This window comes from Triticum aestivum, chromosome 2D (genome assembly GCF_018294505.1).
Source record: "Triticum aestivum cultivar Chinese Spring chromosome 2D, IWGSC CS RefSeq v2.1, whole genome shotgun sequence".
NCBI lineage: Eukaryota > Viridiplantae > Streptophyta > Magnoliopsida > Poales > Poaceae > Triticum > Triticum aestivum.
In genome coordinates this window covers 29,977,130-29,997,120 of record NC_057799.1, presented here as the reverse complement: position 1 = coordinate 29,997,120, position 19,991 = coordinate 29,977,130, and the positions used below count along the sequence as shown (strand labels likewise).

The 19,991-nt window shown below is 47.2% G+C and overlaps 1 protein-coding gene across 4 annotated transcripts; it reads left to right on the top strand.

The window, feature by feature from the left end:
- The first annotated feature begins 13,800 nt into the window (after nt 1-13,800).
- Nucleotides 13,801-18,455, top strand: LOC123051282 (receptor kinase-like protein Xa21). Of its 4 annotated transcripts, XM_044474125.1 has the most exons (5): nt 13,856-13,922; nt 14,468-14,532; nt 14,579-14,590; nt 14,850-17,835; nt 17,968-18,455. In XM_044474125.1, the coding sequence occupies exons 1-5, from the start codon at nt 13,871-13,873 to the stop codon at nt 18,327-18,329; spliced, it is 3,477 nt and encodes a 1,158-aa protein (XP_044330060.1). In that variant the 5' UTR covers nt 13,856-13,870; the 3' UTR covers nt 18,330-18,455. The 4 variants fall into 4 exon arrangements, with proteins under 4 accessions (XP_044330057.1, XP_044330060.1, XP_044330059.1 ...); XM_044474122.1 differs by having other exon boundaries at nt 13,801-14,273; nt 14,468-14,590; XM_044474124.1 differs by lacking the exon at nt 13,856-13,922 and having other exon boundaries at nt 14,370-14,590; nt 14,850-14,936; nt 15,005-17,835.
- The last annotated feature ends 1,536 nt before the right edge of the window (nt 18,456-19,991 follow it).

The following is a 19,991-nucleotide window of genomic DNA, read 5'->3' as shown; positions in this document are numbered from 1 at the left end:
AAATGTTGGAGTCTTCAAAACGTCCGCTCCATGAGCACACTGAGCTTTGTCAGTTGGATGCCATCTCACAAGTAATGGCTCTGAAGGCTCAGTTCAACTTGGGCAGAGAATGCTACGATGCAATGATGACAGTATTTGGACGCTTTCTACCCAAAGGCCATGTAATGCCTGCAAACCTGTACCAGTCGGACAAAATCCTCCGTGCACTGAAGATGCCCTATGATAAGATACATGCCTGTGAGAAAGGATGTGTCTTGTTTAGGCTTGACTATGCGGACTTGAACTGTTGTCCCATTTGCAAGTCTTCCAGGTATGTTGTGGTAGACAACGGTATGGGTGAGAAGACACAGACCAAAATCCCCGTTAGTGTTCTTCGGTATATGCCAATCGTACCAAGACTTCAACGTCTTTTCATGGTCGAAGAGACGGCCAGACAGATGACATGGCACAAAACGGGCAAAAGAACCGAACTAGATGCAGATGGGAATCTGATGATTGTACACACATCTGATGGTGTTGCGTGGAAAAAGTTTGATGAATTACATGGTGACAAAGCGGCAGATCCGAGGCATCCTCGAGTCGGCATCAGCACGGATGGGTTCAGTGTGTTTGGTATGACGGCAGCCCAATACAGTTGTTGGCCCGTATTTGTCTTTCCACTCAATCTCCCCCCCGGACAGATTATGCAAAGAAAGAACATTTTCCTGACGTTGATAATTCCAGGGCCCAACTATCCGGGGAAAAATATGAATGTGTACATGCAACCGCTTAAGGACGAATTGCAAGAAGCCTGGGATAATGGGTTCAAGACATACGATGCCTATAGCAAACGGAACTTCATAATGCGTGTCTGGTACATGTACTCGACGCATGACTTGCCGGCGTATGCGCTATTCGTTGGCTGGTGTGTGCATGGAAGGTTCCCGTGCCCCACATGCAAGGGAGCTCTTGAGTTTCGTTGGCTTCAGGCCGGTCGCAAGTTTTCTTGCTTCGACATGCATAGAGAGTTCCTGAATCCTCGCCATAAGTTCAGGAAAGACAAGAAGAACTTCATCAGAGGTAGAGTTGTCAAAAACTCTGCACCACATGCATTGACAGGCCAACAGACCCTGGATCAGTTAAACGCTCTCGAGCCAGATCCCGAGCGTCCAGGGTACTTCAAGGGGTATAATTCTCAGCACGCCTGGACTCACAAAACATGCTTATGGGATCTGCCTTACTTCAAAGACCTCCTTTGCCCACACAACATCGACGTGATGCACACTGAGAAGAATATCGCCGAGGCACTTTTTGGTACATTGTTCGGCATAGATGGGAAGTCAAAGGATAATACTAAGGCTAGAGTCGATCTGGAGGCGCTATGTGATAGGCCGTTACAAAACATGAAAGAACCGAAAGGAAAGCAGAACTGGACGAAGCCAAAGGCATGGTTCAATCTTGGAAGGCCGGCTATGAGGGAAATTATCTTGTGGGTGAAAATGCAGTTGATGTTCCCCGATGGGTATGCAGCGAATCTACAGAGGGGAGCCAGTCTTGATAAATTGAAGATATTTGGTCTCAAGAGTCATGATTGGCACATATGGATTGAGCGGGTAATGCCGGTGATGTTGCGTGGCTTCATCCCTGAGGATGAATGGCTAGTACTGGCAGAACTCAGCTATTTCTTCCGTGTTCTTTGTGCGAAAGAACTATCGCCTAGCGTGCTAGAAGAAATGGAAGAGTTGGCGCCGGAGTTGATCTGCAAGTTAGAGAAGATCTTTCCACCGGGCTTCTTTAATCCAATGCAACATTTGATTTTGCATCTCCCGACCGAGGCAAGATTGGGGGGGCCCGTGCAAAATCGTTGGTGCTACCCAACTGAGAGGATGCAGAAGACGCTTCGACAAAAATGTAAAAATAAACGTAGAATTGAAGCATCGATGGCTGAGGCATTCATCACTGAGGAGGCGGCAAACTTCGTGACAGCACACTACGAAGCCAAAAATCGTCATTTGCATAATCCGAAGCCTCGGTACAATGCTGACGACCCTAAAAAGGGTGGATCCAACCTCAGCCTATTCAAAGGGAATCTCGCACCAGCCAGTGTTTCAAATCCAGTATCTTTGGATAACGAACAATGGCGGACCATTTCGTTGTATATCTTCAACAACCTGATAGAAGTGCGGCCGTACATCGAGTAAGTTCTCGGTACATAGTTTCGCAACTTCTATTTCCTTTGAACTGCTCTTATTCCTGGATATTTCATACAGTCGATACGTCGCCTTATTCTCGTATGGAGCGGTGATCCAAAAGGATTCTGTCGAAGAGTATGAGCTTCTCGCAAAGCAAGGTGGCGGCTATCCCGGTTTCATCTCTTGGTTCAAACAAACGGTAATTTCTATTAGACTTGTAGGCTAATTTGTAGGCGGCTATCCCGGTTTCATTCGCTAATTTGTGTGTAATGCAACAATCCTTTCATATTAAACTTGTAGGCTAATTCAGAGTCTATGGACGCCGAATTGAGACAAGTCGCTAATGGTTTTGACTATAAGGTCCGTTCATTTGACAAATACGACATCAACGGGTATCGCTTTCGTACCTATGGCAAAGAGCTATCTATGGCCGACCGAAAGTCTACAAATTGTTGTGTATCTGCTATCGGCGAAGGAGGTACCGAGTATTATGGGAGAGTTGAAGCAATTTATGAACTTCTATTCTATGGTGAAAACCCACCGAATGTCGTAGTCTTCAAATGTTATTGGTTTCAGCCGAAGGAGACTAGAAGAACTCATGAACATATAGGGCTAGTTGAAATCAACCAAAGCACCCATTTAGATGTTCCTGATGTCTATATTACGGCTCAACAGGCGACCCAAGTATTCTATCTACCGTGGGCCTGCCAAACTAATCCAAATCTGAAAGGTTGGGAAGTCGTTTATGAAGTGCCGCCACGTGCTAGACTATCTCCCCCAAAGGAAGAGGATTATGAACCTCACATTAACCCAGACACATATGAAGGAGAATTCTTCCAAGAGACACGTCTTTCCAAAAAGCGTTTCAAGAACCGCTATACTTCACCCCAAAACATTGAAGTAGACAGTGACAGTGAATCCGACATCACCCCAGAGGAGGAACAAGAAGAGCCGGAACAAGAAGAGGTTACTGCTGCGGATGACCTGTCATTGCTTGACCGATTACGTCAAGGTGGCCTTGCATATGTTGATGCCACTGAACCCTATGAGCCCGTCATTGATTATAGTGATGATGATGATTATGCATTTATTGATGATACTGATCGAGATTATTAGTAGTGTCAGGTATTAAATTTTTTAATGTTGTACTTGATGATGATACACTTAAGTGATACACATATTATTATTCATGTCGGTCTTTTTTTATGTTGTACTAATTTCGTTTACTGTTTGTCATGGCAGGTGTTGAAAGATGGTGGGCGCTGGTCGGGAGCGCGCCAAGGCCCCTTCTTCCTCGGCGCGTGGTCTGAGGTCTTCGATTCCAGACGTACCTCTTCGCCGAGCGTTGCTGGACAGTATGTCCACACCGCCGGGCCCTTCTTCGTCCACCGCGGTGCCCAGCAGGGGACGAGGTAGGAAGAGAGGAGGTGGGGCACGTGGTCGCGGGAGAGGAGGTAGGGTGACTGCTAGGGAGCCTTCCTCGCCGCCACCCCCAGCTGTTTCACCCGAGCACGTGACTGCTAGGGTGGACTCGTCCGAGGAGGAGGCTACACGGACTCCGGTCCACGAGCCTCCGGTCCACGGGTCTTGGGCCCACGAGCCTCGGGTCGACTGGCCTTCGGCCCACGAGAGTTCGGCCCACGAGACCCCGGAGGAGCACACGTCCGGATGGGGTACCTGGCCGGATCAGCCCGAGGAGCCGAGTGGCCATGCTGATGATGGCGGGGAGCCGACTGATCTTGAGGAGGAGGGTGGCACCGTCTACCAGCGTGGTGCTACACGGCTCCCGTCCGTGCCGGCGACTCGCGAGCAGAGGTGGTTGATCTTCCCTGATGGGGAGAGGTACGTAAGTGCATTTAATATTTTTGTACCTTCTGCATTCACGTTTCTTCAAATAACTAATGCGTTGGCCTTGTCATGCTGCAGGGGTTGGGACCACCATCATAGTGTCCGCCGGCCCAACTCCGTCCTTGGAGTTCTTTGCCGGCAAAACTTCCCGGGGTTTGTCACGTTGCCTGGTGAGGGTCGGCTTCCAGAGCTTGGGTTGAGCTGGGAGCACTACGTGGCTGCCCCGGCCCCGCCGGATGTCATTATCGACGGTGTCGTGTGCGACACGAGGGCAGACATGGTGATCAGGACGTTCTGGGTAATTTCTCCTTTACACATTTCAAAATCTTCAACTAGCTAGTTATTAATTGTACTAATCAATATTGTCTCATTTGATTGCAGACATTCTACAGGTGTGAGGAGGGATACGAGGAGGAGTGCGCAAATGTTATCGAGAACGTCTGCAAGCGCCTACTCCAGAACTTACGGCACGAGGCTCGGGTGCAGGCTGTTCGAGACTACTACGCCTTGCGTGGTATCAAGAAGACCAAGCCGGCGTGCCGCGATAAGTTCCTGAGTAAGGAGCAGTACATGAAGGTAATTCTTAAGGCCTTCTACTTAAGTTCCTTCATTTAGTAATTCTTAGCCGTAGCGCTCAAGTTTCTATTTGCTAACTTATAGGCGCCTCCGAGATGGTGTGCGGATCGGATGGATTGTTGGGAGGTGTTGGTCGATGAGTGGTGCTCACAAGAATGGCTAGCCCTCCACAACCAGGCCAAGGACAAACGTGCCCAAATGGAAGGTGTGCCACACCATCAAGGCAGCTCCAACTTATATCAGTTCGGGCGCAACTGGGTATGTGGTTTGCTTCATGATTCATGCAATTCATTCATCATGCTAGCTTGAGCCCTTTAATTACTAATTTTCATTGTTTCTCTCTTTCAGGCACGCCACAATAAGGCGGATAAGGTGCCAGAGGTGTACGACCTGTATGCCATGGCCCACACTGGCTCTTTCAAGAAAGTCAAGGCTTTCTCTCAGTCTGACCTCGATGATGCAAACAACTTCACCAACATCTCCTCCCACAACAAGCTCATGAGATATAGAGATGAGGGGAAGGCGAGGAAAGGGGAGGACTTTAACCCGAGCCAGGGTCCCATTGATCCAGAGCTGGTGATGATATCTGGTGGCGGGAGGTCCCATGGCTCCATAGCCATTGGAGATGGACTTATCCGTTGTCCTAGCACTCTCCCGGAGATCAAGGCGCGCCAGTCGAGCTCCGCTCCTGAGATAAGGCCTCGTGAACGGCCAGTGCAACTCGCCATCAAGGTTAGTGATACGTACTCAGCTATCTTTCTCCATTACATTGTGTGCGCTTCCATCAATGATTACAAATGGTCATGTGAGTGGTGTTGCAGGCTGCTATACAGAGTGAGAGAGATAGAACGGAGAAACTTCTGGTGGAGGCGGCGGAGAGGCAGCGGGAGTTGGAGGAGAGGACGACAAAGATGATGGAGGAGGAGAGGGCACGGAATGACATGCAGGCAAGGGCCATGTACGAGCTCCTTGTGGTAAGTTTCTTCTGCAGATTAGCCAAAACATTCATGTAGTGTTTGTCTCATTACTAACTAGTATGACTGAGTCGTCAAAACCAAATGTGCAGTCTGTGTGCGAGAAGACCGGTCAGACCGCTCCGCCGATGCCAGTGATTGCTCCTGGGACCACGGTGAGTTTAATTTGAATGGACATTACTTGCTAGTCTTAACATTTGAGTGTCATAATGCTAACGAGACATTGGAAATGATCTTTGGTGCAGCTTAACTCCAGAAACGCATCGCATGATCCTTCTCCAGCTACCGGCACTAGCCAGCCCGCTCCTACACCTCCCTGATCACGGTAAGTTTCTCTAGTGTTTTGCTTAACAAATGCATAAAGACCTATACTTAGCTTTATTTCCTCCAATATGCTTACCATAATGACCTAGAGTTAGCTTCTTTTCCTCCAAAATGACTTAATAAGCTTACTGACCTCATAAACCATCCATTTTACCTAAGTTAGCTCTAAAACGATATGTACTTAGCTTACTTATGTCAAAAATTGCATAATTAGCTCATAAACGACCCATTTCACCTAGGTTAACTCATAAACGACCCATTTCACCTAGGTTAGCTCATAAACGACCCATTTCACCTAGGTTAGCTCATAAACGACCCATTTCACCTAGGTTAGCTCATAAATGACCCATTTCACCTAAGTTAGCTCAAAAAGATCCATTTCAACTAAATTAGCTCATAAATGATCCATTTCACCTAAGTTAGCTCAAAAACGATCCATTTCAACTAAATTAGCTCAAAAATGATCCATTTCAACAAAGTTAGCTCAAAAACGATCCATTTCAACTAAGTTAGCTCAAAAACGATCCATTTGACCTAAGTGAGCTAAAAAAGATCCATTTCACCTTAGTTACCTCAAAAACGATCCATTTCAACTAAGTTAGCTCAAAAACGATCCATTTCAACTAGGTTAGCTCCAAAATGACCCATTTCACCTTACTTACCTCAAAAACGATGCCCTTCACCTTAGTTAGCTCATAAACGACCCATTTCAACTAAGTTAGCTCATAAATGATCCATTTCAACTAAGTTAGCTCATAAACAACCCATTTCAACTTAGTTAGCTCATATATGATCCATTTCACCTAAGTTAGCTCATAAATGACATATACTTCTTGTTCTAGTCTTCTTCTTGTTCTAGTCACCTATTTCTAACTTTCTTATTTACCATTTTGCAGATTTCATTCACTTGATGGAAGCTAGCTTGCTATGATGGAGTGCCTTTGATGAAACTTTGCATTGTATCTAGCTTGCTATCTTCATGACACTTTGCATTGTAATATATATATGGATGGAACAATGTGTATGGATGGAACTTCCTTATGTATGAACAATGTGTATGGATGAAACTGATGGGATATGTGATATGTGCTGGATATGTGATATGTGATATGTGCTGGATATGTGATATGTGATATGTGCTAGATATGTGTTGGATATGTGCTGGATATGAAACTTATATATGTGATATGTGCTGCAAATTGTGGGATTTAATAAAAAACAGAAAAAACAGACAATATGCAGGCTCTTTGCCGTCTGCCACCGACGGCAAAGAGCCTTTGCCGTCTGCCGCGGACGGCAAAGAAGCCACGTGGCAGCCAACTGTGCTTCCTGGGAGCTGACCCATTTGGTCAGTTTGCCTACAGTGGCAGACGGCAAAGACTTTGCCGTCCGTGGCAGACGGCAAAGAACCTGCACTTTGCCATCAGTGGCAGACGGCAAAGAACCTGCCATCTAGTGACGTGTACATGACATCATAAGGCGGACGGCAAAGACCAAAGGCTCTTTGCCGTCTGCGGCGGACGGCAAAGGTCTGCCGTTAGCCACTTAACGGACTGACAGCGCAATTATTGCCGTCCGCCCTCTTTGCCGTCCGCCGCGGACGGCAAAGAGCCTTTGCCGTCCGCCGCCAGGAAGCAGACGGCAAAGCAGCTGTTTACCGTAGCCTTCTTTGCCGGAGCCTTTTGCCGTCCGCGGCTGATGGCAAAGGTCTTTGCCGTCCGCCTTTCGAGCCTTTGCCGTCCGCCATGGCAGACGGCAAAGTAGCTGTTTCCTGTAGTGTGTTATGCATTTCTGGCTGACTCCGGTTACGCTTTCCCTGAACAGTTGTCCTCCTATCACAGTAAAGGCTTTGGATCGACGGACGATCTGTCGAGCCTCTTCTTCATCCTCTGGGAGTTCCTTCCTAAGGATATACGCAATGTATGGCACTGTCCAGTCAGGAGTGATGACCAAAACCTCCATGATCAGGTCGACCACGGCTGGGACTTCGACTTCAGTCGGATCTGTGGCACTCTTAGGTTGCGGGGGCTCTTTAGTGAAAGGATCTTCTTAAACTGAAGGTGTATGAATGTGTTCCGAAAACACGTTGCTGGGAATGGCTTCCCTCTTGGAACCTATCTTTGCCAAATCACCGGCTGCTTGATTTTTCAGTCGGGGTATATGATGGAGCTCTAACCCCTCAAACTTCTTCTCCAACTTCCTCACCGCATTACAGTAACTAGTCATAGCTGGGCTTCTAACGTCCCACTCCTTCATCACTTGATTGACTACCAAATCTGAGTCGCCGTAGACCATGAGGCGACGGACGCCGAGTGAAATGGCCATACGTAACCCATATAAGAGTGCTTCATATTCCGCTTCGTTATTGGAGGAATCAAAGTGAATCTGGAGAACATATCTGAGCTTGTCTCCTCGGGGGGATACCAGTACCACCCCAGCACCGGAACCATTCAGCATCTTGGAGCCATCAAAGAACATGGTCCAGTGCTCCGAGTGAACTTGAGTTGGCAGTTGCTGTTCGATCCACTCGGCGAGGAAATCTGCTATTGCTTGGGACTTGATAGCCTTCTTTGCCTCAAACTTGATATCCAAGGGAAGGAGTTCAATCGCCCACTTTGCCACTCGACCAGTTGCATCTCTGTTGTTTAGAATCTCTGATAATGGAGCGTCGTTGAAGACTGTAATAGAGTGGTCAAAGAAATAGTGTGCAACCTTCTTCGTGGTCATATAAATCCCATAAACAAGCTTCTGATAATGTGGATATCTTTGCTTTGACGGAGTCAGAACTTCAGAAACATAGTATACTGGGCGCTGAACCTTATAGGCTTTTCCTTCTTCTTCCCGCTCGACCGTAAGTACTGTACTGACAACTTGTCCAGTGGCTGCAATGTAAAGCAGTAAAGGCTCTTTGCTGATTGGGGCAGCAAGCACTGGCTGGATGGAAAGCAGGGCTTTGAGCTCTACAAACGCTGCATCAGCTTCAGGAGTCCACTCAAACTTATCAGACTTTTTCATCAGTCGGTAAAGAGGCAATGCCTTTTCACCGAGGCGAGAAATGAATCGACTTAAGGCGGCCAAACAACCAGTAAGCTTCTGGACATCGTGCACACGCACAGGGCATTTCATCCGGAGTATGGCACCCACTTTCTCTGGGTTAGCGTCGATCCCTCGTTCGGAAACGAGAAAACCGAGTAATTTTCCGCCCGGAACTCCGAATGTGCACTTTGATGGATTAAGCTTGATATCATATCTTCTGAGGTTGGCAAAAGTTTCGGCAAGGTCAGCCAGCAGGTCGGAACCTTTACGTGACTTGACCATGATGCCATCCATGTATGCTTCCACATTCCGACTGATTTGAGTGAGTAAACACTTCTGAATCATCCTCATGAATGTGGCTCCAGCGTTCTTCAAGCCGAATGGCATGGTGACATAACAGAAGCACCCAAATGGGGTGATGAAAGCTGTTTTTATCTCATCGGGTCCATACAGTCGGATCTGATGATACCCGGAATAAGCGTCCAAAAAGGACAAGCACTCACACCCCGCAGTCGAGTCGACTATTTGGTCGATGCGGGGGAGAGGAAAGTGATCTTTCGGGCAGGCCCGATTGATATGCTTGAAGTCAATGCACATGCGAAGTGAATCGTCCTTCTTGGGGACCATGACAACATTGGCTAGCCACTCGGAGTGGTAAATCTCTCGGATAAACTCAGCTGCTAGGAGCCGAGCCACTTCTTCACCGATTGCTTTTCTCTTCTGTACGGCGGACCGTCGAAGATGTTCTTTGACTGGTTTCACTTTTTGGTCGACTCGCAAACGGTGCTCAGCCAGCCCCCTGGGAACACCCGGCATGTCAGAAGGTTTCCATGCAAAGATGTCCCAGTTCTCACGGAGGAACTAGATGAGCGCTTCTTCCTATTTGGAGTCGAGTGTTGTTGAAATGTGAGTCGGAGCAGCATTGGGATCGGTCTGGAAATCCACGACTTCAAACGTCAACTTTTCTTTGCGGTAATTCTTGGAATCACCGAAAACCACATCGAGGGCGATCTGGCCGAGTGACTCAGCCTTCTTGCCAGGAATAACTCCATGAAAACTCATATTGCTTTCACTGAGTCTGGACATCGGAATGCCCATTCCTTTCAAGGTCTCCGCATACAGTATATTCAGTCCACTGCCACCATCCATCAGAACCTTAGTCAACCGAGTGCCTTCGACGACTGGGTCGACCACCAATGCTTGCCTCCCAGGGGTGGCTATGTGTGTTGGGTGATCAGACTGGTCGAATGTAATGGCAGTCTGAGACCACTTCAAATAACTGGGCGTCGCCGGAGCGACCATGTTCACTTCTCTGTTGATGATTTTCAGTCGACTTTTGCTCTCAACATCAGCAAAAATCATCAGAGTGGAATTGACGTGGGGGTAACCATCATCGTCCTCTTCTTTATCCTCAACTTTGTCCAATTCTTTCTCCTTCTCTTTGGGTTGTTTCTCTCGGAACTGCTAGATTAGGAGCCGACACTGTCGAGTGGTATGTTTCGGGTAAATGAGATTACCCTCCTCATCTTTTTTGGTGTGAATGTGGCATGGTAAATCCAACACATCATTTCCATCTTGCTCTTTTACTTTCTTGGGGTTCCATGGTCCTTTGGGCTTCCCCTTGAACTTTCCTTGAGTCACGGCTAAGGCTTCTCTGGGAGCAGCTGGCTCGGCTTTGCGCTTTTGCTTCCGACTGGAGTTCCCTCCCCCGGTTTCGTGGGCGACTATTTTGTGCTTGCCACTCCGGAGCCGATCCTCCTCTTCACCATTAGCATACTTGGTGGCAATTTCCATCATTCGACTCAGAGACATATCTCCGGTCCGACCGAACTTCAGATTCAATTCTCGATACTTGACACCTTCCTTGAAGGCACAAACTGCTTGGTGATCAGACACATTCTCCACCGTGTGGTGCAACGTGATCCATCTCTGGATATAATCCCTCAAAGTTTCATTCGGCTTCTGCACACAAGATTGTAGCTCTGTTAGCCCTGCTGGCCGTTTGCATGTACCTTCAAATGTTCTGACAAACACTCGGGCAAGCTCTTCCCAGCTATAAATACTGCCAGGTGCTAACTGATTCAACCACGCTCTGGCCGAGCCCTCCAACATCAGAGGAAGGTGCTTCATGGCCACTTCATCATTGCCACCACCAATTTGCACAGCTATTCGGTAGTCCTCAAGCCAAGTGTCAGGCTTGGACTCACCAGTGAATTTGCTGACTCCAGTCACCAACCTGAAGTTGGGAGGAATCACTGCTGCTCTGATGGCTCTGCTGAAACACTCGGGACCTGAAACATGCACTCTGTTGCCGGTCGGGTAATCTCTGTCATGGACATCTCTGTGTGCCCTGTTCCTGTCAACCAGACCTTGAACGAGAATGGATCTTGCGTCAAAGCCCGGCTCCCGGGGGTCGACTGGAATCCTTCGCCCTCCACTGTGAGGGCGTCTGTCATCGTGTTGCCGAGGCGCGTACGACCCACTCCTTGGGGGAGGTGTGGGCGCTCGACGACGATCATACTGCTCACGGTTTCTGTACTGATCCTGTCGATCTCCACGTCCCTCACGTCTTGGAGGTGATCTTGGGCTGTGAGCCGACTGAACTGTGTCTGCCATTACAGATCTACTATGAATCCTATTCCGAGACTGTGACACTGCTGTGTTCTGCTCCCCCGCCGCCCGGAGCAAAGCCCGGATCTGCATCAAACCCCTATCAGCTTCCGACTGGGAAGGCTGAATCGACTCTGCTATTCGGGCCGCAGCTGTGAGATTCTGGATCGAAGTTCGATATACCTGGGTGGGAGGCGGAAAAAGTTGTCGTCGACTGGACTCAGGAACCTGCTGCCGAGCACGCTCGTCGAGTGCGTGCTGGAGGTTCTCCAGTCGAGTGCGCTCAGCCAAGTTGGCCAAGCGCGCCTCTTCCAAGGCCCAGGCCTCGGGGGTTTCTCCAATGATAGGAGTGTGAAGTGCATCCATGTTACAGCGGCGAAGCTCTTCCCTCTGCTGCAAAGAGAGGGGCTCGGGGCGGTACTCCTCGTGGATGCGCGACGGATCGCCTCCGCCATCACCACCGTCGTCGCGGGGAAAGCCAGGGGGACTGTGCGGTCCGTTGACCATCAGGACTTCCGCCGCGGGGTCACTGCTGTCGCACTCGGATGTAGTCTCGACGGAGCCAGTCGAACAGGCCGTAGAGAGTTTCGTCGGGCCCGATTGCCGCGACTTGGGAGGTGGCCGACTAGCGAGCCACCACGTGCCTCACCCACCGCTGGAGCCTCGACCGACCGGAACGCTTGCGCCGGCGGGCAGCAGGGAGTGAAGACGCCACAGGAGCCGACCGATACTGGGTCGACGGCTGCCGCAGGAGGACGCGGCGGACGCACGCGCGGAAGTGCGTTGCCCCGCGGACGGGGAGCGCCTCGACGTCGAGTGGAGCCTCTTGGAGCCAAGCGGAGTCGTCGGCAACGAACACGAGCGTGCCGAGACGGATCTCGCGACCCTCGGCCAATCCTCCGCCTGAAACCATGCTGATGGGAATCGGAAAAATCGCAACTTCTCCAATAAGTCGCTAAGACACCTGCCCCACGGTGGGCGCCAGCTGTCGTGGTTCTAAGTCTGACAGTAGAATGGGGGTAGGTATGTAGAGGCAAGATCTTAGCTATGGAGAAGTTGTACGCACGAGTTTTACGAGTTCAGGCCCTTCTCGGAGGAAGTAACAGCCCTACGTCTCGGTGACCGGAGGCGGTCGACTGGATTATATGCGTGTGTGTTACAGGGGGTGCGAACCCTTGTCACTGAGGAGGGGGGTGGCTTATATAGAGTTCGCCAGACCCCTCCGGCCCTCAATTACACAGGGTTTAAGGTACATTAAGACAGGGCATTACTGGTAACGCTAGTAATAAAGTGACATAATGACCATTAAAGCTATGACGTAATGACCGACCGTTGCAGTATGGGTGGCTTTAGACCTTCTGGCGGTCGAGTGACAGTCTCCATGGTCTAGTGACTTCAAGTCTTCCGAGTGGAACGCTTCATGGTCGAGTGGATGATGATTCTTCTTCGAATGCTTCTGGTTTTAGGGTGATGGCCTTGGGAAGGGTATCTTGGACAGGCCCATGACCCTATCCTAGGTACATAGCTTCATCAGGGGGCACCTCTAGACACAACAATTGATCCCTTGGATCTCTTAGCCGTGTGCGGTGCCCCCCTCCACCATAGTCCACCTCGATAATATCGTAGCGGTGCTTAGGCGAAGCCCTGCGTCGGTAGAACATCATCATCGTCACCACGCCGTCGTGCTGACGGAACACTCCCTCAAAGCTCGGCTGGATCGGAGTTCGAGGGACGTCATCGAGCTGAACGTGTGCTAAACTCGGAGGTGCCGTACGTTCGGTACTTGATCGGTCGGATCGTGAAGACGTACGACTACATCATCCGCGTTGTGCTAACGCTTCCGCTTTCGGTCTACGAAGGTGCGTGGACACACTCTCCCCTCTCGTTGCTATGCATCATCATGATCTTGCGTGTGCGTAAGAATTTTTTTGAAATTACTACGTTCCCCAACAAAACCTGCCGAGTGAGACACAACTAAGGGCACCAAATTAATTATCCTTTATGAAAAAGATTGTTCACGACTAAAATCTGTAAAGTTACATGCAGCGTTTCTAATTTGAGAATTGGTGCCGCTGTGTGTCTGTTAAAAAGTTTGAGTCACATATAAGTTTAAGGTGTGTACAACAACCAAGTACCCTCACCAATATATTTCACGGTATTATAAACAGAGAAATCAACTGATTCAACCAAACAATTGCTACAGTGCCCAGCAAAAAAATGTAGCAATATGATGCTGTGAGAAGCACTAATCTGATAGGTTTATTCCATCTTTTTGTACCCTGTTCATTTCTGACTGTGGCAGTCGTAGACAACGTAACAGTAAACTCGAAGATGCACTCTCAGCCGTTGGATCTTCGTGCTCGGACTCCGTTACCTGATGACGGTGTGACGCTCTGAACCTCCGGCGACTCCCCCGCCGTCCGCCGCTCCGCGCCCGCTCGCCTTCTCCCCTGCCGGCATCGAACGCCTCCGGCAGTTCCCTCGCAGCCTCGACGCGCGGTCGCCACCTCCCGAGCCCGTGCGGCTTGGTGACAACGCCACCAGTGGGCGCAGCCTGCCCGCCGACGCCGCGGGAGCCTCGCCTAGGGTTTCTCCCTCCGATGCGCAGCCGCAGCTCGTTGGATTTGCTCTCTTCCACGGCCTCCTCCGCCTCGGGCCTTGGAATATCAAACCCCAGCAGCAACCCTCGCGTCGGTGGCGTGGAAGAAGACTAAGTAGTGATCCCATGTATGAGGTAAGTCCTGCAGTTAGGCTCCCAATTTTCCATGCTAAATTGGATGAAATGCAGTTATCTACTCGGAATTCCATTCTTCCATGCTGCGTTGCCACATTCAAATTCAGTCATGAAGCATGTTGGCGCAACACGAAATTGCAATTCTGAATCAGTTTGTTCTATGAAGAAATGTGTAATCACTTTGTGTGGTTCAGGTTTGTCTATGTGGTCTGGGTCGACGCTACTTAATCTCAAGACTTCAGTGGTCGTCAATGGATTGGTTTGTCTTCAGTGATCATCCTATTTGTTTGACGTGTGCTCTGCAGGTTACAATCACGGTATGAGCCAGGACTAGTCTTACAGCATCTTTGTGTCGCTGTCAAAATAATTGTCACTTTTGCTCTTGGAATTTATATTTTGCTCACTGCAATTCTACTAGTCACAGTACATTTCTCAGTCTGCACACGCTTTCTCTCACAAGTCTTTGTTTCATACTTCTACTTTTCTTTACCCTTGCATCACGTTCAGGGTGAGATGACCTGTGTCAAGTCAAGTCAACTTAGTCGAGCTTAACTTCGGGCCCATTCCTTCCTGCAGAAAAAATATCTTCAAATGACCTCCACGCACAAAGATCACCCAAGCTCCAGTCTAAAACACTCCGACTCCTTGGTTCCTCCACATCCTGTACACTCTGGTATCATGCCCTCAATGTTTACTCTGCTCTATATTTTACTCATCCTTTTTTCTGTCAGCACTACAATACTTGAAGCAGCACAAGCAAACAAGTCCGAGATTGATCGCCAAGCCCTCCTCTGCTTCAAGTCTGGCATCAGCTCTTATCCCCTTGGCATACTAGACTCATGGAGCGAGGACTCACATAACTTTTGCGGCTGGAAAGGGGTCACTTGCGGCACAAAGTTTCCACCCCGGGTGGTCTCTCTTAACTTCAACTATGCTCGTCTCAGTGGCAAGTTATCTGGATGCCTGGGCAACTTGACATTTCTATCCAGGATGAACCTTGCCTATAATAATCTTTCGGGAACTATCCCTGAAGAGTTGGGTATGCTTCCAAACCTCCATACACTGAATCTTGCCGGCAGCAACCTTGAAGGTAACATCCCTGATTCCTTAGGCGCTAGCAATTCTCTTAGCTATGTCAATCTTGGAAACAACACTCTTACCGGCGGTATCCCTCTCTCATTGACCAATTGCTCCTCACTCAACACACTTATACTGTCACGTAATAACCTCTCTGGAGAGATCCCTTCTACTTTGTTTGATAACTTATCTAAGCTTACTAAGGTTGATCTCCGGAAGAATTCTTTCACTGGTCTCATCCCACGTTTCCATAAGGTCACAGCACTTAAATTTCTTTGCCTGACAGAGAACTTCCTCTCTGGAAGCATACCTCCTTCGATAGGAAATGTTTCTTCCCTCACTTCTATATTGCTCGGCCAAAATAAGCTATCAGGATTAATTCCAGAAACTATAGGTCACACTACAAAACTTCTTGAGCTTGACCTAAGTTTCAACAGTTTATCAGGTAATGTCCCGGTTTCCCTGTATAACATGTCATCACTCAAAAACTTTAGTGTTGGCAGCAATGGCCTTGTTGGACAGTTACCATCTTACATTGGTCACTCACTACCAACCCTCCAGTCCCTAATTATGGGAAGCAACAGGCTGGAGGGCTTGATCCCTACTTCACTAGCCAACATGTCAAATCTTCAAATGCTTGATCTTTCAGACAACTCGCTAAATGGCCCTGTTCCATCTCTTGGTTCTTTGGCAAACTTGAGTCAGTTAGTTTTGGGGAGCAACTTGCTAGAAGCACATGACTGGTCATTTCTTACATCTCTAGCAAATTGCACCCAGCTTACAAAGTTGTCCTTGGAAGGGAATGGTTTGAATGGCAGCTTACCTGCAGCAGTTGTTAATCTTTCCACGAGACTGCAAGATTTGTCGCTTGGGTCAAACAACATTTCAGGCTCCATACCTGTTGAAATTAGCAATCTTGTTAATCTCACTTCTCTTAGGATGGAAAGTAATTTTCTTTCTGGAAGCATACCTTCTACCATTGGAAAGCTGCAAAACCTATATGTCCTAAATCTATCAAAGAACAAATTATCAGGTCAGATCCCTCCCTCAGTTGGTGACATTACTCAACTGGGCAAGCTTTATCTTGATGATAACAACTTGATTGGAAACATACCTGATAGTTTAGGTCAGTGCAAGGGACTTCTTGAACTAAACTTGTCTACTAACAGCCTTGATGGGTCAATACCAGTCAAACTTTTTGATCGCCCTCCACTTTCCTTGGGTGTGGACTTTTCGTACAACAAGCTCATAGGAGAAATACCATCAGAAGTTGGTAATTTGGCAAATCTTGCTCTTCTGAATGTTTCCAACAATATGTTGTTTGGAACGATTCCTGAAGCTCTTGGAAGCTGTCTTACTTTATTGTTCTTGCGCATGGAGAGAAACATGCTTGAAGGGCAAATTCCTCGAAGTTTCAGGAAGTTGCGGTCCATCCAGCAGATTAATCTAGCTCGAAATATTTTATCTGGTCCAGTGCCGGAATTCTTTGGCGACCTCACTTTGTTGGACAAGCTGGATCTATCATACAACAACTTTGAAGGGCCAATTCCCTCTGATGGATGCTTTAGGAACTCGAGTATGGTAGTTTTGGATGGCAATAGGATGTTGTGTGCAAGAGTCTCCATGCTAGGGCTTCCAATTTGTGATGACACCCAAACAAAGAACCATGTGCCCTTGCTAAGAATAATAATGATAATTACACCGTTAATTGCTGGTGTGTTATTGTTATATTTGGTTGTCACTGTTTGGAAAAGAAGGGCGCAGCTTACCTTTCCAAGGTGTAATAAGATTCCTGGTGTGTTATGTTTAGTTGCCAACCGGAAGAAAAGAGAAGCAGTTGCCAACCAGAAGATAAGAGAAGTGGTTGCATGTTCTAACCACAAGGAGACTCTGAAGAAGATATCATATGGTGACATTCTGAAAGCTACCAACTGGTTTTCTTCGGTCCATACTATCAGCTCAACCTGTACCGGATCAGTTTATGTCGGTAGGTTCAAGTCTGACAGGAGCCTAGTTGCTATCAAAGTATTCAACCTGAATGAGCCTGGTGGATATGGTAGTTACTTTACCGAGTGTGAGGTGCTACGAAGCACCCGCCACCGGAATATAATGCGGCCTATGACCCTATGCTCGACACTTGATTCAAAAAACCATGAGTTCAAAGCACTGGTCTTCAAGTTCATGGTTAATGGCAGCCTTGACAGATGGTTGCACTCTGAGCAGCACAATGTAATCCCAGGCAGAGTGCTAAGCTTTGGCAAGAGGATATGCATTGCAGCAGATGTCGCTTCTGCTCTGGATTATGTCCACAACCAACTGACGCCTCCTTTGATCCATTGTGATTTGAAGCCACACAATGTCCTTTTGGACGATGACATGACTGCACGGCTCAGTGACTTTGGCTCAGCAAAGTTTCTATTACCAGGCCAGGTTATTCGTAAAAGCCTGGTTGATGTCGGAGGGACTATTGGATACATAGCACCTGGTGAGTTTACTTTTCCAAATCTCCAATTAAATAGTTTATCTTGCACGTATGTGTATTGTTTCACCTGTACAGCGCATTTTCCCCCTTCATGTATGTATGCATGGTTTATTGAGTTTTTGAGTGCATTTTCAGAGTACGGGCTGGGCTGCAAGATCTCCGTGGGAGGCGATGTGTATAGTTTTGGCGTGCTTCTACTGGAGTTGCTTACTGGAAAACGACCAACCGATGATATGTTTGTCGATGGGCTCACCCTTCCCATTTTCTCTGAATCCATGTTCCCTGACCTAGTTGCGGAGATGCTAGATCCTCATATGGCGCATGAGGAGCATCAAGGGTGCGTAGAAGCATGGATGCAGAGATATGTTGTCCCATTGGTTGCTCTTGGGCTGTCATGTACCGTGGAATCTCCGAAGGACAGACCTGGAATGAAAGATGTTTGTGCAAAACTTTTTGCTCTCAGAGACGACTTTCTGGAACGCCATCATGACGATTGACGAATATTTGAGCTCTGTTAGAGCATGCTAATTTGTTATCGTTAAGAATGTAATTTTGCATATCGTACCCAATCTACTGAAAGTGGCAAGTGCCCAATGTGATTTGCAGTGAGCAACAGTTGGCTACTGAAAGTGTGCAACTATCCTTTGCTGCGGGTTTGCTGATTATTTTCATTTGATCTTAAGGTGTATGTATGGCGAAATTCCTTAGTAGCATAAACTGTACTGTTTATATCAAGGTATTTTTCTGTCAAATCTTACATCTAGTTTAATAGCATAAATCCTTCTTTTTGGGTTAACTATTGGCTGGGTCTAGTTTTGGTCCATAAAGTCTGACATGAGACGTAGCTGACACTCAACTTTTGAAACCAGTCAGATTTGCCCCCTTATAAAATAAGTACAGTATAAAACACTAAAAATAGTGAAAACAATAGAAAATATGGAAAATGGAAATACGCTTTGGAAAGGGAACGTCTTATTCTAGAAATCATGAAATAAGTATAAATAAATGGAGATAAAATATTTGAAGAATGGAAAAGAACAGGAAATGTAAAAGGGAAGTTGAGAAACGTTTAGGATGAATCATGCAACATGTATTTTTTCCATGAATGCTTAGAAGACGTTTATGAAGCATCAGGAAACATGCAACATATTTTTTTTTTCCCATTCAGATTCAGTTGGTTATGAAGCCTGTTGGTGTAACACGAAATTGCAATTCAGAATCAGGTTACTCTCTGCAGAAATGTGTAATCACTTTGAGTGGTTCAGGTTTGTTTATGTGTTCCTGGGTCGACTGCAGCATCATTCAATGGCTTGGTTTGCCTTGGTGTCGCCTATTGGTTTGCTCATCCCGTCTCTTTGATGTGTGCTCCGCAGGTTGCAATCAGGTATGAGCAACGGTTACTATCAGGTATGATCAGTCTACTGAAAGTGCCAAGTGCCCAATATGATTTGCAGTGAGCAACGGTTGGCTACTGAAAGTGTCAACTATCCTTTGCTGCGGGTTTGCTGAATTATTCTTATTTTGATCTTGAGGTGTATGTATTGCGAAATTCCTGTACTTATTAATTTGTAAACTGTACCGTATATATCAAGTTGTTATTCTGTCAAATCTTACATCTAGTTTAATAACACAAATCCTTCTTTTTTAGTTAACTATTGACTGAATCTAGTTTTGGTCCCCGATGTCTGAAATGAGATGTAGTAGTTGACATGACACTCAACTTACGAAACTAGACAAATTTTTGGCCCCTTACAAAAGAAAGCGGTAAAAATAGTTAACAAATTAGGAAGTATGGAAAAGGAAACAAGCTTTGGAAAGGGAACATTTATTCTAGAAATCATGAAATAAATAGAGATAAAATATTGGAAGAATGGAACAGAACAGGAAATGAAAAAAAAAGGAAGTTTAGAAACATTTATGACGGATCATGAAACATGTTTTCTTTTTCACGAATACTTAGAAAACATTTATGAAGCATCAGGAGACATGACCATTTCTTTTCGTGAATGCTCATAGAGATTTATGAAGTTCTAAGCATGAATGATTATCATTTTTTTCAGTGCTCCAAATCACCTCTTCATCAGAGAAAGCAACATGTTTTCTCTTCTAACTAAGCAAAAATTCATGTGAAGTGCGATGTCAACAAAATAAATATGATG